The sequence below is a fragment of the Stegostoma tigrinum genome, chromosome 37 (assembly GCF_030684315.1).
Source record: "Stegostoma tigrinum isolate sSteTig4 chromosome 37, sSteTig4.hap1, whole genome shotgun sequence".
In the NCBI taxonomy this organism is placed as follows: domain Eukaryota; kingdom Metazoa; phylum Chordata; class Chondrichthyes; order Orectolobiformes; family Stegostomatidae; genus Stegostoma; species Stegostoma tigrinum.
Window position 1 is genome coordinate 8,436,726 of NC_081390.1, and position 17,961 is coordinate 8,454,686.

Sequence of the window (17,961 nt, forward strand, 5' to 3'; positions counted from 1 at the left end):
GTTTGGGAAGCTTAGAAAGACCGACAGAGGGCAACAAGAAAGGAAATAAGTAGGGAGAAGGTTAAATATGAGGGTAAGCTAACCAGTAGTATAAAGGAGAACTGTAAGAGCTTCTTTCGATAGATAAAGGGCAAAGGACATTGGACCACTGGAAAATGGCACGAAAGTTTTGGAGTAGATTAGTAGCTCGGGTTGTGGGTGTTGAGGTTGGTTGGCTCATTGCATGCGGAACAACAAACCAGCTCAGCGAGCCAACCAACCTCAATGAAAATGAGATAACACGGTGCAAAGCTGGATAAAAACAGCAGGCCAAGCAGCATCAGAGGAGCAGAAAAGTTTGACGTTACTGGTCGAGACCCATCAGACGAAGGGTCTCAACCCGAAACGTCAAGCTTTTCTGCTCCTCTGATGCTGCTTGCCCTGCTGTGTTCATCCAGCTTTACACTGTGTTATCTCAAGTTTTCCAGCATCGGCAGTTCCTACTATCTCTCAATGAAAATGACCCTGGATAGATGATATTTGGGAATAAGAAAATGGCTGAGGAACTGAATGATTACTTTGCATCAGTCTTCACAGTGGAAGGCACAAATAATATCCCAAAAATTCGACAGAGTTACTAGGCATAGCTGAGTATGGTGGCCGTCACCAAGGAGAAGGTGCTAGAAAACTGTATGGCCTGAAGATGGATAAATCACAGGACCAGATGGACTGCACCCCAGAGTTCTTAAGGAGATAGCTGAAGAGATAGTGGAAGTGTTAGTGGTGATCTTTCAGGAATTGCTAGAGTCAGGGAGGATCCCTGAAGACTGGAAAATCACTAACATGACACCCCCTGTTTAAAAAGGGAGTAAGGCAAAAGAATGAAAATTACAGGTCGATTAGCCTAACCTTAGTCGTGGGTAAGATTTTGGAGTCCACTGTAAAGGATGAGATTTCTGAATATTTGGAAATGTATAGTCAAATAGGGCAAAGTCAGCATGGTTTCATCAAGGGGAGGTCATGCCTGACACATGTACTAAAATTGTTGGAAGAAGTAACGAGCAGGGTAGACCAAGGAGAGCCAATGGATGTTATCTACCTGGACTTCCAGAAGGCCTTTGATCAGGTGCCACACAGGAGGCTGCTGAGGGCCCATAGTGTAGAGGCAGGGTGCTAGCATGGATGGAAGATTGGCTGTCTGGCAGCAAACAGACAGTAGGGATGAAGGGGTCCCTCTCAGGATGGCAGCCAGTGACAAGTGTTCCACAAGGGTCAGTGCTAGGGCCACAACTTTTCACTATGTACATTAATGATCTAGATGAAGGAACTATGGGCATTCTGGCTAAATTTGCAGACAATACAAAGATAGATAGAGGGACAGGCAGTATTGAGGAGGTAGGGAGGCTGCAGAAGCACTTGGACAGGTTAGGAGAGTGAGCAAAGAAGTGGCAGAAGGAGTACAACGTCGGAAAGTGAGAGGTCATGCACTTTGGTAAGAAGAATAAAAGCATGGACTATTTTCTAAATGGAGAGAAAATTCAGAAGCCCTGAGGTACAAAGAGACTCGGGAGTTCCTGTCCAAGATTCTCTCAAGGTGAACTTGCAGGTTAAATCAGTAGCCAGGAAGGCAAATGCAACTTTGGCATTTATTTTGAGAGGACTTGAATATAGAAGCAGGGATGTACTTCTGAGGCTTCATAAGGTTATTGTCAGGCCACATTTGGAGTATTGTGTGCAGTTTTGTGCCCCATATCTCAGGAGAGATGAGCTGGTCCTGGAGGGAGTTCGCGTGAATGGTCCCAGGGATGAAAAGTTTAACATGCGAGGAACGTTTGAGGACTCTGGGACTATACTTGATAGAGTTTAGGATGAGGGGGTGAGGGGGATCTAATTGAAATTGACAGAATACTGAATGGCCTGGACAGAGTGGATGTTGGGAAGATGTTTCCATTGGTAGGAGAGAGTAGGACCTGAGGGCACAGCCTTAGAGTAAAGGGAAGACCATTTAGAGCGGAGATAAGGAGAAACTTCTTCATCCAGAGAGTGGTGAATCTATGGAATTCACTGCCACAGAAGGCTGTGGAGGCCAGGTCATTCCATATATTTAAGACTGAGATAGATAGGCCCTTGATTGTCAAGGGGATCAAGGGTTACTGGGGGAAAGCAGGAGAATGGGGTTGAGAAACTTATCTCCATAATTGAATGGTGGATAGGACTGGTTGGGCTGAATGGCTTAATTTCTGCTCCTATGTCGTATGGTCCCCACTGCTGTACCAGAAAGCCCAGGTTCCAGTCCCACCAGCCTCAGAGTTATGTTTCTCTGAAGTGGTTGATTGGAAAGTATCTAGACACATAGAGAACAATACCAGGGATTGGGAGGAGTTGTAAGATTGAGTGGTCAATATATTTTGTCCACAAAGATGGATGTCCCCGTCTCTGTCTCACCAACAGGCCTGGATCGGGATTGACAGTGTGAGGGCTATTTCAGGATGGTTCATAGTCCAGTGAGATCCCATCCACTCAGTTTATCACACAAGTGTATTCGGAAACTGTCATATGAACAAAAAACTGGAAATCTAAAACAAAAAGCAGAAAGTGCTAGGAAAGCTCAGCGGGTCTAGCAGCATCTGTGGAGAGAGAAACAGAGTTAACGTTTTGAAACTGGTAACCCCTTTTCAGAAAGAGGTTATTGTTGCCAGTGCTCTGTGCGTTCATTTTCCCAGCTTATAAATAACTGCCGTCTTGAATCACCACTCCCCATAACAAGATTTATGTTAGCACAGTGGCCAAAACTGTCCTGTAAAGTCAGTCTATAAATACTTAATAACATCAATAACAGGATCAATTAAATATGTGATTATAACCAGAAGTTTCTGTGATTTGTATTTTTCGCATTAATTTTTTTAAAGCCGGTTTGACCACCTGAGCAGCTAACGAGCCACAAAATGGCAGAGGAGCAGGCTGTCAACTTGAGGAAAAGAGGGAATTCTGGGAAAGCATAGATGAGCTGGAGACAGAATGGAAAGGCTTCACTAGCTAAAGGGAGAAATTACTTTCTTTTCAGCTTATTCATGACTAGAACACCTAGTTGGATATGCTCGAGTTTTATTTATTTTTGCTTTAAAGCCACTTGTGGAAGTACTGTCCATGATGTCCTGTGGATTTTCTTCTGCCCCCCCCCCCCCCCCCAGCGCCATCATTGAGCACACAAACCGAGTGATTTTCCTGGAGGATGATGATGTGGCAGCAGTGGTTGCAGGCTGCCTTTCAATTCACCGGGTAGAACGTACGCCAAGCGACTGCCCAGCGCGTGGCATCCAGACCCTGCAAGTGGAGATGCAGCAGATGATGAAAGGTAAAGGCAAGACCAACCAGGGAGAACGACATGAAAAGCACAAGAGTATCGACCTAAAGTAGAGTGCGTAAGATAGGAGAGTGTGAAGTGCTTTCATAATTTATTTATTCACGGGGCATGAGCGTCTCTGGCTAGGCTGGCATTTATTGCCCATCCCTAGTTGCCCAGAGGGCAGTTAAAAGTCAACCACGTTGCTGGGGGTCTAGAATCACATGTAGACCAGACCAGATGAGGATGACCGATTTGCTTCCCTAAAGGACATTAGTGAACGAGATGTGTTTTACCGACAATCGGCAGTGGCTTCATAGTCATCATGAGATTCTTCGTTCCCAAATTTTTTTCAATATTGGATTCAAATTCCACCATCTGCCATGACTGGATTTGAACCCTGGTCCCCCGAAAACTATCTGCGTTGCTGAATTAATAGTCTATCGAATACCACTAAGCTGTTATCTCCCATTCATAATACCCTTGAGGGAAGGAAATCGGCCATCCCTCAGAATCAAAAGTATGTTACTAACAGTAATGTGGTTAACTCTTAGTCACCCTCTGAAATGCTCAAGGGCTGGGCAACAAATTCTGGCCTTGCCACTGACACCAAATCCCAAGAAAAAAACTAAATTTGAAAAGGTTTGCAACGACATTGGTAACTTCATTAAATCTAGCAGCAGTACAAAACAAAATCAGTAGGAGCTCAACGACGACCCTGGAGGAGTTGGATGACCTTATTTTGTTCCCGCTGTGTCTGCATGCAAAACCTCAGGCATCTCAGCAAGCCAAACTTTAGAAAACTGTGTGCCAACATTCTGCAATTTGTATCTTTCCTCAAGTTCCTGACGGTTTTTCAGACAAATCTGATCCAGTTTTATTTGTTGAGCAAGTATTATCGTTTGATGCGAGCATGGATTTTAATCCCTTGCTTCCTGGCCTTTTGCTGTTCTTTTTATTGCGTGCCACTAACCTTTCCGATTTCAGACTGTTGCTTCCGTTTTAATTTCTACTCTCCATGATTTATGACCCAGTTCTTGGGAGGGAATGGTGTCGGGGAATTGAGCAGAATTTACTGATGCTGAGGATTACACTTCCAGAGGCAGAAGTGTGGTTAGATTCAATAGTAATTTTTAAAGCAGGAATTGGACTTAAACATGAAAGGGAAAAATTTTCAGAATGATGGGAAAATAGGATTGTAATGAATTGGATAATAGTTGGACAGCTTGCAGGAATATGATGGGCTGAATGTTCTCCTTTAAAGATGTAAGCACTTGCTTACATCTTTAATGGAGAAGTAGTGCAGTACCTGCTGTGTTGTCCAGTTCTGGTTACACTAGGAGTATTGTTTTCGGTCTCCCTAATCAAAGAAGGTTCGTCTTGACGTTGATCTCGTTTTAAAAAAAACACAAATTTCTTACAGGATTCAAGAGAGTTTTGAGAACTCGAGAGTAGATTCAGAAAGGGTGTTTTCCTTGTTGCAGTGTCTAAAGTCGTTGCACATAGAATCGTAGAATCCCTAACAGTGTGGAAGCAGGCTGTTCAGCCCATCAAGTCCACACCGACTCTCCAAAGAGCATACCACTTAGACCCAATCCCATACCCTGTCCCCGTAACTCTGCATTTCCCATGGCTAATGCACCAGTCTGCACATGCCTGGACACTTTGGGCAGTTTAGCACGGCCAATCCACCCTAACCTGCACATCTTTGGACTGTGGAAGGAAACCAGGCTACCCAGAGGAAACCCATGCAGACATGGGGAGAACGTGCTAACTATGTACAGATGGTCAGCTGAGGCTGGAATCAAACCCGGTTCCCTGGTGCTATGAGGGTGCAGTGCTTAACGTAGAGCCGCAATTCTTTTGCTTCCACGATTTTTGTATTAAATCACCAGATCTTCCAGACAATTCTGTGGCCGTGCTGCTTTTCTGCACGTGCACAGTTGTTGCCCTACCTAGTGGCTGGCACTCCCAAAGAAAAACCCCAGGAAAACACAAGCCACAAAAGTGAAGACAAAGGCTAAATTTGAATTTGATAGTGAATGCAGGAGGCTGTGGAGTGCAGGGGTGGAAGATGAAGATCCTTTATGCCTGCATTGAACTTCATTGGAAAACTATGTAGACTGAGGACAGAGAGGCCAGAACAAGGTGGAAAATTAAAATGGCAAGCAACTGGAATGGCCCTCTTAATAGACACCTAACCTACATCCCCAGTGTAGAGGAGACCCTCATGTGAATGGTCCATGAAGTAATCTAGATTGAATCATCACAGAATCCCTACCGAGTGGAAACATGCTCTTAGGCAGTGTGGACTTGTTGGGCCTCTCAGAGCATCCCACCCAGATCCATCTCCCCATAACCCACCTAATCTACACATCCCTGAACACTACGGACAATTTTAGCACAGCCAATCCACTTCGCCTGCACATCTTTGAACTGTGGGAGGAAACTGGAGAAAACCCACACAGACACACGGAGAATGTGCAAACTACACACAGACAGTCGCCCGAGGGTGGAATTGAACCTGGGTCCCTAGTGCTGTGAGGCAGCAGTGAGCCACTGCGCTGCCTTGCTGGAAAGGAGTTTTTCAGACATTTGATTGAGGATGGAGGCCTTACCGATACCTTTTTTGCCACTCCAACAATGACCGTACTTCCAAAAACGATCTCCCTGACTGTGATGTCCTTTGGAACAATCCAAAGGTGCTGTGCGAATGCATGTTGTTCTTTTTAGGTTTCACTGTCCTGGTCAGCCATTGCAGAAAGGGAGTTGAGTAGAGCTACAGTTGAGTGCTCATTAGCCAGTTGGCTTATGCCAGTAACTTCTGTCATCCACACTGTCAGTTGCTACTTCACACACGCTCTGACATATTGATATATTTTATGCCATCATTAGGATTGTGATTCTTTTTTTTTGGTAATCCTCAAATTGCACATTCACCAAGCCACTGTATCTATAGCAGCTGAAATGAAACCCACAATAGGCATACCTTAAAAAGAGATGACGTTGTCATGCTTCAAGATGTTTGGATTGATTTTGACAGCGAATGGTACTCACTGAATTATGAATGCTAAACAGGGACTGCAGACATCTTGATAAATTATTACAAACATAGCCTTGAGACTTGGTCTTCTCAGACCAACTGTTCTGACCTTTTATCATTAAGTATATTCTCATGTGATTATTCTGCCTGACCTTTTTTGTAGGCAACTATAGTTCCTTTATGCAGAAAGAAATCTTTGAGCAGCCAGAATCGGTGGTGAATACCATGAGGGGAAGAGTCAATTTTGAAAACAACACAGGTAAGGGCCGATGCTTAAAAGTTCAAAAATACATGTGCTCTCTGGGTGTGCTGTAGTTTTTCAAATCTGTCGCGCACACTTCTACAAGAGTTCATTGTAAATGCAAAAGAGCAGATTGCATTGGGATTTCTGGGAAGAAGTAGAGAGGGCGAGCTTTTTTTTTGTCCCATATCATCGCAGAGTCACTCTTGTTATTTTTGGGGATGAGCAGGGGAGAGTTTTAGAGGATTTCTGGCTGATCATCGGCATGTTGAATCTCATTGCCAACTCTCCTTTTGTCAGGCCTCGTGAGTAGGTAAACCAGAGACCTCTGGCCCAGAGGGAAAGATGCTACCGTGGCATCCGCAGCAGCCCTGTTTACCCCCCCACCCCCCCCCCCCCCCCCCCCGCCCCTTCCCACTTAGGGAAGAGTGAACCAGTGGATGTCTGTCCCTTTAAGAAACATTAGAACCGACGACAGTTTGTCGTATGAGGATAATTTTTGTCGTTTTTTTTAAAGATGCAGTTTTGTTTTGTAATTTGCTGTTGGACTGTTATTAACATTTTGAAAAGAGCACTTCCCCCATCCCAAGGTGCCCTGTGACGCCATGCAGAGGAACCTGTTTCCTTAAAGGAATGAGTAAGTCATTTTGGATTTTGATGCCAACCTGGGTCTTTGCCATAAATAGGGACCCCTAGTGGCCATTAGCCAACATGTCACAAATGTACTTTTGATGGAGTTACAATTTTATAGAAGACACCAGTGTTGAAAGAGGCCATTTGGCCCATCAAGTCCACACCGACTCTTGAAGAATATCTCACCCCATCCCCACATTTCCCACTCCTTACCTACCCAGCCTGCACATCTCTGGTCACTGTGGTCAATTTAGCACGGCCATTCTACCTAACCAGCACATCTTTGGACTGTGGGAGGAAACTGGAGCACCCAGAGGAAACTCACGCAGACACGGGGAGAATGTGCAAACTCCACGCAGCCCGAGGATGGAATTGAACTCGGGTCCCTGGTGCTGTGAGGCAGCAGCATTCACCACTGAGACATTGTGCTGCCCTAGATTCCTAACTGTAGTGGATATCATATGAACTGATCCAGTACTTCATCTATCAGTCCTTGCATCCCAGGAATCAGTCTGGTAGATGTTTGTTGCAACCTCTCCATAGCCAAAATGTCTTTCCTTCACTAAAGAGACTGAAATTGCCCACGAAACTCTAGATGTGGTCTCAGCAAGGCCCTATACATTTTCAGCAAGATATCCCTGCTTCTGAACCTGAATCCCTTCCCTGTGAAGATCAATGTACCAATTGCTGCCTTCACTGCCAGCTCACTTCAGTGCCTTGTGTACAAGGACACTCCGGTCTTGTTGCATCCACCTCTTTCCCAATCTATCACTATTTAAAGAACGTTTCTCCCTGTTTTTGTACCAAAGTGGTACATCTCTGCATTCTCCTCACAGCTCAGCCTCCCACCTAGCTTTGTGTTGTCTCCAAACTTGGAGAATTACATTGAGAATAGCTGGTATCCTTGCACTGCAGTACTCCACTAGGCACTGCCTCTCATTTGGAAAAAGACCTGTTTACTCCTGCTCTTTGTTAGCTGTTTGCTGCTCAGTTTTCTATCTATGCCTGTACTCTGCCCACAATCCTTTCCACTTTAATGTTGCATGCTAATCCCTCATGTGGGACCTTACGAAAATATGTCTGAAATGCCAAGTAAACCACATCCACTGGCTCCCCCTTATCAACTGTACTAGTGACACTCTCAAAAAATTCCTGACCGAAGGTGATGAATGTTTGAAATTGCCTACCCCACAGAGTTGTGGATGGTTAGTCACCAGTTATGTCCAACGCAGAATGTACAGACGTCTAAATATTTCTTAAAAATCAAAGGAAATGGAGATAGTGTGCAATGATGGTGTTTGGATAGAGGATCAGCCATGATCTAGCTGGGTAGCTGTACAGGTTTGAGGGGCTGAAAGGCCTTTCGCTGCTCCTGTTTTCCATATTTTATGTTGGGATTTCAAGTTGTGTCTGTACATTACTTAGGCCATCTTTGGAATACTGTGTTCAATTCTGGTCTCTCTGCTATATGAAACATGAAAAATCTTGTGAAATTTGAAAGGGTTCAGAAAAGATTGACAAAGATGTACTTGGATAAGCATATGGATGATGATGGGATAGTGTAGGGGGAGGGGCTTAGATTAGTTCACAGGTCGGCGCAACATTGAGGGCTGAAGGGCCTGTTCTGCACTGCATTGTTCTATGTTCTGTGTTCTGTGTTGCCAGGGTTGGAGGGTTTGATCTATAGAGAGTGTCTGAATAGATTGGGGCTATTTTCCCTGGAGTGTTGGATACTGAAGGATGACCTTGTAGATGTTTACAAAATCATGAGGGGCATGGATTGAGTGAATAGCCAATGTATTTCCCCAGGTTGGGGGAGTCCAAAACTATCGGGTATAGGCTTAACACGAGAGGGGAAAAAATTTAAAAAGGAGTTCGGGGACAACTTTTTCCACACAGGAGAGTGTTTGATATAAGCTGCCAGACAAAGTGGTGGAGGCAGGTACAATCACAACATTTAAAAGGTACTTGGAGGGTATATGAATAGGAAGGGTTTAGAGGGATATGGGCCAAATGCTGGCAAATGGGACTGGACTAATGTGGGATATCTGGTCAGCATGGATGAGTTGGACTGAAGGGTCTGTCTCCATGCTGTGCAACTCTCGGATCCTATGTTCCCATGATCAAATGTGATGGAAACTTCAGATTGATCATTTTGTGAATGGCACCAACTTGTTCTAGAATCCCAGCAACCCAATTCGAACAGACCTGTTCTGTAAACGGTGCCTGGGTTGGTGACAGTACATTCGAGATGAAGTGTGTGGGCTTTCTCTTTTGATTGGTGACCGTGTGCAGGGAGATTGCAGTCTCGAGTTTCACCACCATTCAGAGGAGGCTGAGCATTTGTTTCCTGACTCATGACATCATGCAGTTTGGTCAGCATATTTTGTTCAGTCTTCGTTTTGTAACTTTTTTTTCTCTCCTGTCTCTTAGTGATCCTCGGTGGACTGAAGGATTCAATTAAAGAAATCAGAAGGTGCAGGCGTTTGTTAATTATCGCTTGTGGAACAAGTTATCACACAGGACTGGCGGTATGCTCCCGTTCCTGGCTTTGGAATCTCCTCTGTCTCTCGTGTGTTTTCCTGCCCTGCAGTTCAGACGGGGGCCGGCAGACTCTTCATTGTGGGGGTCACCTGGCAGTGCCAAAGAGGCGCCCACTACATCCCCGTGAGCTCCAGCATCTGCGTGAGGCCTTGTGCCGTTGGCAGAGCCATATTCCTAACCAGTGACTGGGGCTTGTCTGGTAGGCCATGCCAATGCCCCTCCACTCTCCAAACCCTGTCCCCACCCCGCCCTGGCATCTGACTGTACGTGCCCCAGCATTTTCCTTTTAGTTTTCCCCCATAATCTTTTTCTTTAAATTCATTCATGGGATGGGGGCGTCGCTGACTAGGCCATCCCTAATTCCCCAGGGGGGAGTTAAGAGTCAACCACATTGCTGTGGGTCTGGAGTCACATGTAGGCCAGACCAGGTAAGGACAGCAGTTTCCTTCCCTAAAGAATATAGAGAACCAGATGGGCTTTTCCAGCAATCGACAATAGATTCACAGTCATCATTAGATTCTTAGTTCCAGATATATATTGAACTCAAATTCCACCACCTGCCGTGGTGGGATTCAAACTTGGGTCTCCAGAACATTCTCTGGGTGTCTGGATTAATAGACTGGCAATAATACCACTAGGCCACCGCCACCCCCTACATCCTTTTGGAACCCCTGGCAGCAGATATGAGTGGGCACCTGCACCCTCTGGGTGGGCTGACCTATTTCTCTCCGGTCGATTCCTGACCTAAATAGTCACGCAGTGTGGTTATTTCAGCTGGTGGCTGTGCATCTTCTGTGGCACTGCTGTCCTCTGTTTGCCCTTCCATGTGGTGGTGCAGGGGGTGCCCGTGACAACCAGAGATCCCAACAACAAGACAAGAGGCGTGGAATGTGAGGTGGGGAGGAAAACAGAAGGCCCATAATCACTCCATCGTAACATCCTTGAGGATGAGGACCTGATCGAGGAGGTGCTGGAATCAGAAACTAGCTGTCTCCAGGCAGGTGGCACCAGCTTATTTACCATGGTGCCTGTAACCCTCTGAGCCAACAGATTGAGGGCACTGAAGGCTTGGATCTTTGGTACTATACCCCACTCCTCTGTTCATACACGAGATGGGGCAAAGAGAGGGGAACAGATTGTCTGTGGTGGTGTGTCTCTGGGTTTCAGGGATGATCCAGTCAGGGAGAGGTGTTTGTAGGGCTGGCAGGATTAGAAGGGGTGTCTGTGTGAGAGTGCCTGTGTGTGAGTGTGTCTGGGTTTTTTGTTTTAGCAAACCTTCCTACTCACTCCATGCTCACTACAGTTTGGATCCTGTTCTCTTCCCTCTCCCAGTCTTGGCGTTGACCTCTTCACAGAGAGTCCAAGTTGCAAAATCCAGGCGCTGTCTGCTTCTCTTGATGCACCATTGCTCTCGCTGAATGGCAAAGATTTTAGTGGCTCACAGTGCATTGCTGACTACCCTCTTTTCAGAAGGTCTCTGTGCCTTTGCAAAAGCTACAGGGTGCACCCAAGTGGAAACTGCAACTTATTCCAGTGATAGCCATTGGGTGGGTAGACAGATTTTTGTCTTATTCACCTCATTTCCTTTGGGTACAGTCACCCTCCAAATCATGACCAAGATTGGTAAGACATGAATTTCATGCCCTATGGCTTTCCTTTGGAAAGCAGCGTGGAAGGGCCAAATGGCCTGCCTCTGATCCTGTGTTCCATTCTGTGCAGCCTGTAGTTGACTGTGTGCTACCTGTTTTAATGCCCACGCAGTATTCAGACTCTGTTAAAAAGAGGCAATTAGCACTCCAGAAATTGAATTTGTATATAAATCAGTGCACAGTTGGGGCCCACAATGTGACTGCTTTCTCCGAACCACACTCCACCTTCTGAAACTAAGGTACTGTTACCCAGCTGAAACAGTTGATAGTTTGCTGCAGGTTAGTGACACTTCCTGAACTTTTTGTAAAAATAAATTTTATTTAGAAAATACCTTGTATATACATACATAGCCATTAATGCAGTTTGTTTCTGTACAGTAGCCGATGAAGAAACAAATATCAAATGTTGGAATTTGACTCTATGCAGCAAACAAACCAAAAGCATTCTTTTCTTGCCCAGGACTACATTTACTTATATTTGAAGCATCAGGAGGGTCCAATAACTGAACGGACCCTCATTTACCTTCAGCAGGAAGGCCTCAGACAGTGGTCTTTCCCCACCTTGGCAGCAGCTGCCCCAAGCTTTAGTGCATCCCTCAGCACGTAATCCTGGACCTTGGAACGTGCCAGTCTGCAACACTTGGTCGGGGTCAACTCCTTGCCCTGGAAGACCAACAAGTTTTGGGAAGACCGGAGAGCTGCTTTCACCAAGTTGGTGGTCCTCCGGGCACAGTTGATATTTGTTTTAGTGTGTGTCCCAGGAAACAGCCCATAGAGCACAGAGTCCTGCGTCACTCTGCTCAGGACGAACCATGACAAAAAGCACTGCATCTTCCTCCAGACTTCCTTTGCAAAGGCACAAAGCGGAAGGACGTGGATTACATTCACTGTTAAATGCGTGTACACGTGTTTACCCGTTAGTGGCTAATTTATGATGGTACCTGGAACCTACCCATCTCTGGCCTTGTCGACATCTAATCGTGACAAATTGTCTCCTGTTTGAAAAGGGCTGGATGGAGAGCTGGGCTCTTGAAACCAGATGCAGCACTGACAGACCCCGCATGCCTCATTAATCCTGCTCCATTAAGAAAAGAGGCAATTACCACTCCAGAACTTGAATTTGTATATAAATCAGGGCACAGTCGGGGCCCACAAATATGACTACACACCCCGAACCCCACACCACCTTCTGAAACTAAGGTACCCAGCTGAAATAGTTGATAGTTTGCTGCAAGTTAGTGACACTTCCCTACTTTTTGTTGCTGGCCTGTGTTTTGGTGTTAGTACTGAGTCTGTTGGCTTTGACCTCTATTTCTTTAAGCCATTCATTCACAGAGTCATAGAGTTGTACAGCACAGAAACAGACCCGTCTGTCCAATTCACCCATGCCGAGCAGTATCCTAGATCAATCTAGTCCCATTCACCAGCATTTGGCCCATATCCCTCTATTCCCTACCTATTCATACACCCATCCACATACCTTTTAAATGTTGGTAATCATACCAGCTTCCACAACCTCCTCTGGCAGCTTAATCCTTACACACACCACTGTGTGAAAAAGTTGCCTCTTATATCCCTTTTATATCGCGTCCCCTCGCACTTTTAAATCTATGCCCTCTGGTTTTGGACTCCCCTACTCTGGTGAAAAGATCACTAACCATTTCCCTCATGATTTTATAAACCTCTATAAAGTCACGCCTCAGCCTCTGACACTCCAGGGAAAATAGCCCCAGCCTATTCAGACCCTCCCAAAGCTCCGACCCTCTAAATCCGGCCACATCCTTGTAAATCTTTTCTGAACCCCTTTGAGTTTCACAACATCTTTTCTATAGCAGGGAGACCAGAATTGGAGTAGAATTTGGTTAGTCTTCTATGCCCTGTGTATAAAGATGTTTTGTTGGTGTGGGTGTGTGTGGGTGTGGTTTGGCTTGGCTGGAACCACAGTGAATTCAGTGAAGGCTTGTTGTGTTCCTAAGCTTTTTCATCCCGTGTTCCTCTAACGTTTTGCTGAAGGAGAATGAAGTCAGATAGTTTTCTGCAGGAAGAGAGATCCCTGAGGACTTGCTGCCTCAAATTAGCTAGTCGCTGAACCAGACTGTACTCTGTATTTATCAAGTGCATCCAGAAAGTGCTTCATGGCGTCTGTGTGGTGGGAATTGCTTCGGGTCAATTGCCAGACCTCGAAAATGTTGAAGATTCAGGGTGAGCAAATCGTCTCCCATGATGCCTTGCAGTGTTCTGCCCACAAACTCCTTGCAGCACCGTCCCCAATGGACTGTGCCCACTTGAGAAAGGTGCTCACCCCCACGCACTCTGGGGGGGCCCAGGAATGCTGCAGGACAACGCAGCACTGCCATGCCAGACCTCGGCCACACAGTTCAGGCGAACAGTTTGCCGATCTCGCGGTGGGCAGCAAGTGCCAGGCTGCAGGTTCTGCCTGTGAGTGGTGTTCCTTCAAAAAGCCTAGTGCCTGAAATTACAGCTAAAGTTCTCTCTTTCAGAATTTCCTCTGTTGCAATGTGTGTGCGAATCTACAGTGGAGTGTTTTTACAAGTGTTGTAGCAAATTGGTGAGTTTTTTAGGGGGTGGGTGACAGAGGTGACCAGACCCCCCCCCCACCCTTTAGAAGCACCATGATTCAGATAAGGCATTAGCAGTGTAACACTCCCTGAGTATTCCAGTGATACAAGTGTAACTGGAGTGTTAGCTTGGGTTATGTTCTCAAGCCTTTGGAGCAGGACTTGCTGTTTAAAGTTTGCAGGAGTTATTTTTCTTAAGAGTCAGAAACCTTTTTAAAAGACCTTGGTATAAGGAAATAGTGGTGCCCCAGTCTTTCACAAGGATCAACAGAGCTAAGGTGAGTGACTGCAGTTTTGAAATGGATTTAACTACAAGAAAAGTGCAAGGTTTTTATGAGGAAATCTATTCTATTAAAGAGGACGTCTGATGAAATTCTACCGTGAGCTCCAGTGAAGGTAGTCCCTAGGATGAGACAGTACATAGTCTGGGAATGTTACCTTCTGGGGTGTTGAGTGTCTTGAAGGCACGGTGGCTCAGTGGTTAGCACTGCTTCCTCACAGCTCCAGGGGCCCGGGTTCGATTCCACCCTCGGGCAACTGTCTGAGTGGAGTTTGAACAATCTCCCTGTGTCTGCATGGGTTTCCTCCGGGTGCTCCAGCTCCCTCCCACAGTCCAGAGATGTGCAGGTTAGGTGGATTGGCCATGGGAAATTCACAGTTACAGGGATAGGGTGGGCGCAGGTCTGAATGATAAGCTCTTTGGAAGGGTCAGCATGGACTCAGTGGGCCGAATGGCCTGCTTTCACACTTTAGGGATTCTCTGATTCAAATGGACCCTCTTCAGAAGGGGAGTGATGGTGCTAAAACGCAGAGAGTGTGTCCTACCCTGGACCTGATGGATTTGACCTAATATCTGTCTGTGCCTTGGTTCCTCCCTCAGACACGGCAAATCCTGGAGGAGCTGACAGAGTTGCCAGTCACAGTGGAACTTTCCAGCGACTTCCTGGATCGTAGTACACCTGTTTTCCGGGATGACGTGTGCTTTTTCCTCAGCCAATCAGGTACCAAGCAACATTTGTAACGCAGATTTTTAGAGGCAGGTTCTTGTTTCCAACTCAGATGATCCACCTTTTATGAAGGTTATCCAACACTAAACCACTCCTGAACTTTATTCTGTGTATAAATTTTCTGGGATTTGCTCACAACTGGCAAAGGCAGAATTTATTACCTGTCCTTAGTTCCCTGAGAAGTTGACAGTGGGCCTACTCAAATTTCTGCTGTCCATTTGTTTTCTGTGTACGCACAAACTGTGAATAGATTATTCAGCCTTTCATTTTGAGTTTTTGACTCTGATTTTGTTGTCACAGGTATTTTACAGTAAGAATACAACAAAATATAGTGTAAAGCTTTCATTTGGCATAAAGAAACGGCTCCATTTTGAATAATTTTAAGTGTAAGGGGCCATAAAAAGAAAGGTACAGCTGACTTGATTGTAACCTCAAATCTCTGAAATATTTCATTTCAAAGTCCTGGTACATCTTGCGATCTACAAGCATGGTATGCACTTAATTAAATGTGTTTTCTCTGTGTGACTTCCTCTAGGAGCTCCCGTATCCACAGTCCAACAATGTGCAGGTTAGGTGGGTGGCCATGCTAAAGTGCCCTTAGTGTCCAGGGGTGGGCGGGCTAGGTAGATAAGCCATGGGAAATGTGGGGTTACAGGGTTAGGGGCGTTTGGGTCTGGTGGGGTACTGTTCGGAGGGTTGCTCTGGACTCGATGGGCCAAATGGCCTCCTTCCACACTGTAGGGATTCTGCGATTCAGCTCACTTCAGAACTTTCGTTGCATCGCTTCCTTTCTTAATCGTGATCTCGTCTCTCCTCTCAATTGCTGTTCTTTATCCTGTCATGGCAGGTAGGCATTCCTGGCAAGGCTGGCATATATTGCCAATCCCTTTATTGCCGTTGTACTGAGGGTCTTGACCATTTTCAGAGGGCAGTTAAGAGTCAACTGTATTGCTATTGGTTTGAAGTCAGACCAAGATTAGATTAGATTAGATTCCTTACAGTGTGGAAACAGACCCTTCGGCCCAACAAGTCCACACCGCCCCTTGGAGCATCCCACCCTGACCCATCCCCCTATAACCCACACACCCCTGAACACTATGGGCAATTTAGCATGGCCGATCCACCTAGCCTGCACATCTTTACACCGTGGATGGAAACCGGAGCACCCGGAGGAAACCCACGCAGACACGGGGAGAATGTGCAAACTCCACACAGACAATTGCCCGAGGCTGGAATTGAACCCAGGTCCCTGGTGCTGTGAGACTGCTGTGCTAACCACTGAGCTACTGTGCTGCCCCTAAAGATGGCAAGTTTCTTTCCCTGAAGTACATTCTTTATTTATTCATGGGATGAAGGTATTGTTGGCCAGGGCAGCATTTATTGTCATCCCTAATTGCCCAGGGGCAATTATGAGTCAACCACATGGCTGGTGAGTCTGGAGTCACATGTTGGCCAGACCAGCTTAGGATGGCAGTTTCCTTCTCTAAAGGACAGTAGTGAACCAGATGGGTTTTTCTGACAATCAGCAATGGATTCATGGCCATCATCCAGGTGTTTATTGAATTCGCATTCCACCTTCTGCTGTGGCAAGATTTGAACCCAGATTATTACACAGTTCTCTAGATTTACAGCCCAGCGATAATACCACTAGGCCACTGCCTCCCCAGTACTAGTGACCTGGATATTTACAACGATTGATAGTCTTGTGGTCAGCAGTGCTGATGATCAGCTTTCAATTTTTGAGTTTGTTAATTGAATTTACATTTTGCTGCTGCTGTATTGGGTCTTGAGGATTAACCTGGATACTTCTGCTCCAGTGGCATTAAATCACTATGATTTCTTGACTTGCTCCCTCCCTCGCGCTCGTATCAACTTGGTGAATCTCTGGAAAAATGCACATATCTGCACGTGTGTAGATAAAGACCGGCATTATACAAATCTCTCTCTCTGGCCAGTACAGCATGCCTGTACTTGGAGAGTGCATGAATTGTGGAAAAGTTTTTACTCTCCACCTTCTGCCAGTTCCTGATTTGGAAGAAATTCAAATTCCTTTTGATGGAAAAGAGTTCAAGAAAGAGCTGCTGTGCTTTTTCTCTGTAACTGGCTCCTTCATGGGTTGTTGGCTAGGCCAGCGTTTATTGCCTGTCCCTAACTGCCCTTGAGAAGCTGCTGCCAATGGGCACTGCTGTAGTGTAAAGGCAAAATTTAGGCTCATTTCAGCGTGCCTTTGGGCTGTAGTAACTGAATCCGATTATTAACAAGGTAGGCTGAGTCAGCTCCTCAATTTGTGGCTGTCCCCCCCAAAGTCTACAGAGATATGCTATTTGTCACAAAGTCATTTTGTTTGCTTCAACTCGCACAGGTATATAGGACGGAAACAGACCCTTTGGTCTTCCTTGTCCATGTCGACCAGATAACCTAAATCAATCTAGTCCCATTTGCCAGCATTTAACCTGTATGCCTCTAAACCCTTCCTATTCATGTACCCATCCAGGTGCCTTTTAAATGTTGTAATTATACCCCCTCCACCACTTCCTCTGGCAGCTCATTCCATACACACAGCACCCGCTGCGTGAAAATGTTGCCCCCATGTCCTTTTAAATCTTTTCCCTCTCAGTTTAAACCTATGCTGTCTGGTTTTGGACCCCCCCCCCCTCCACCCCACCACCCTGGGGAAAAGTTCTGACTATTTACCCTATCCATGCCCCTCATGATTTTGTAATCCTCTATAAGGTCAGCCCTCAGCTTCTGACGCTCCAGGGAAAATAGCCCCAGTCTATTCAGCCCCTCCCTGTAGCGCAAACCCTCCAATCCCAGCAACATCCTTGTAAATCTTTTCTGAACCCTTTCAAGTTTCTCAAAATCTTTCCTGTAGTGGGGAGACCAGACGTGCACACAATCTTCCAAAAGTGGCCTAATCGATGTCTTGCTTGGCTGGAACAT

The 17,961-nt window shown here is 45.9% G+C and overlaps 1 protein-coding gene across 1 annotated transcript in view; it reads left to right on the forward strand.

Moving 5' to 3' along the window:
• LOC125467588 (glutamine--fructose-6-phosphate aminotransferase [isomerizing] 1-like) overlaps window positions 1–17,961 on the forward strand; it is an 81,300-nt gene that overhangs the window by 35,983 nt on the left and 27,356 nt on the right. The window contains exons 10-13 of the mRNA XM_048563656.2: window positions 3,171–3,334; window positions 6,529–6,624; window positions 9,673–9,770; window positions 14,892–15,012. Of these exons, the coding sequence (XP_048419613.1) occupies window positions 3,171–3,334; window positions 6,529–6,624; window positions 9,673–9,770; window positions 14,892–15,012 (479 nt within the window). The remainder of the gene's footprint in view (window positions 1–3,170; window positions 3,335–6,528; window positions 6,625–9,672; window positions 9,771–14,891; window positions 15,013–17,961) is intronic.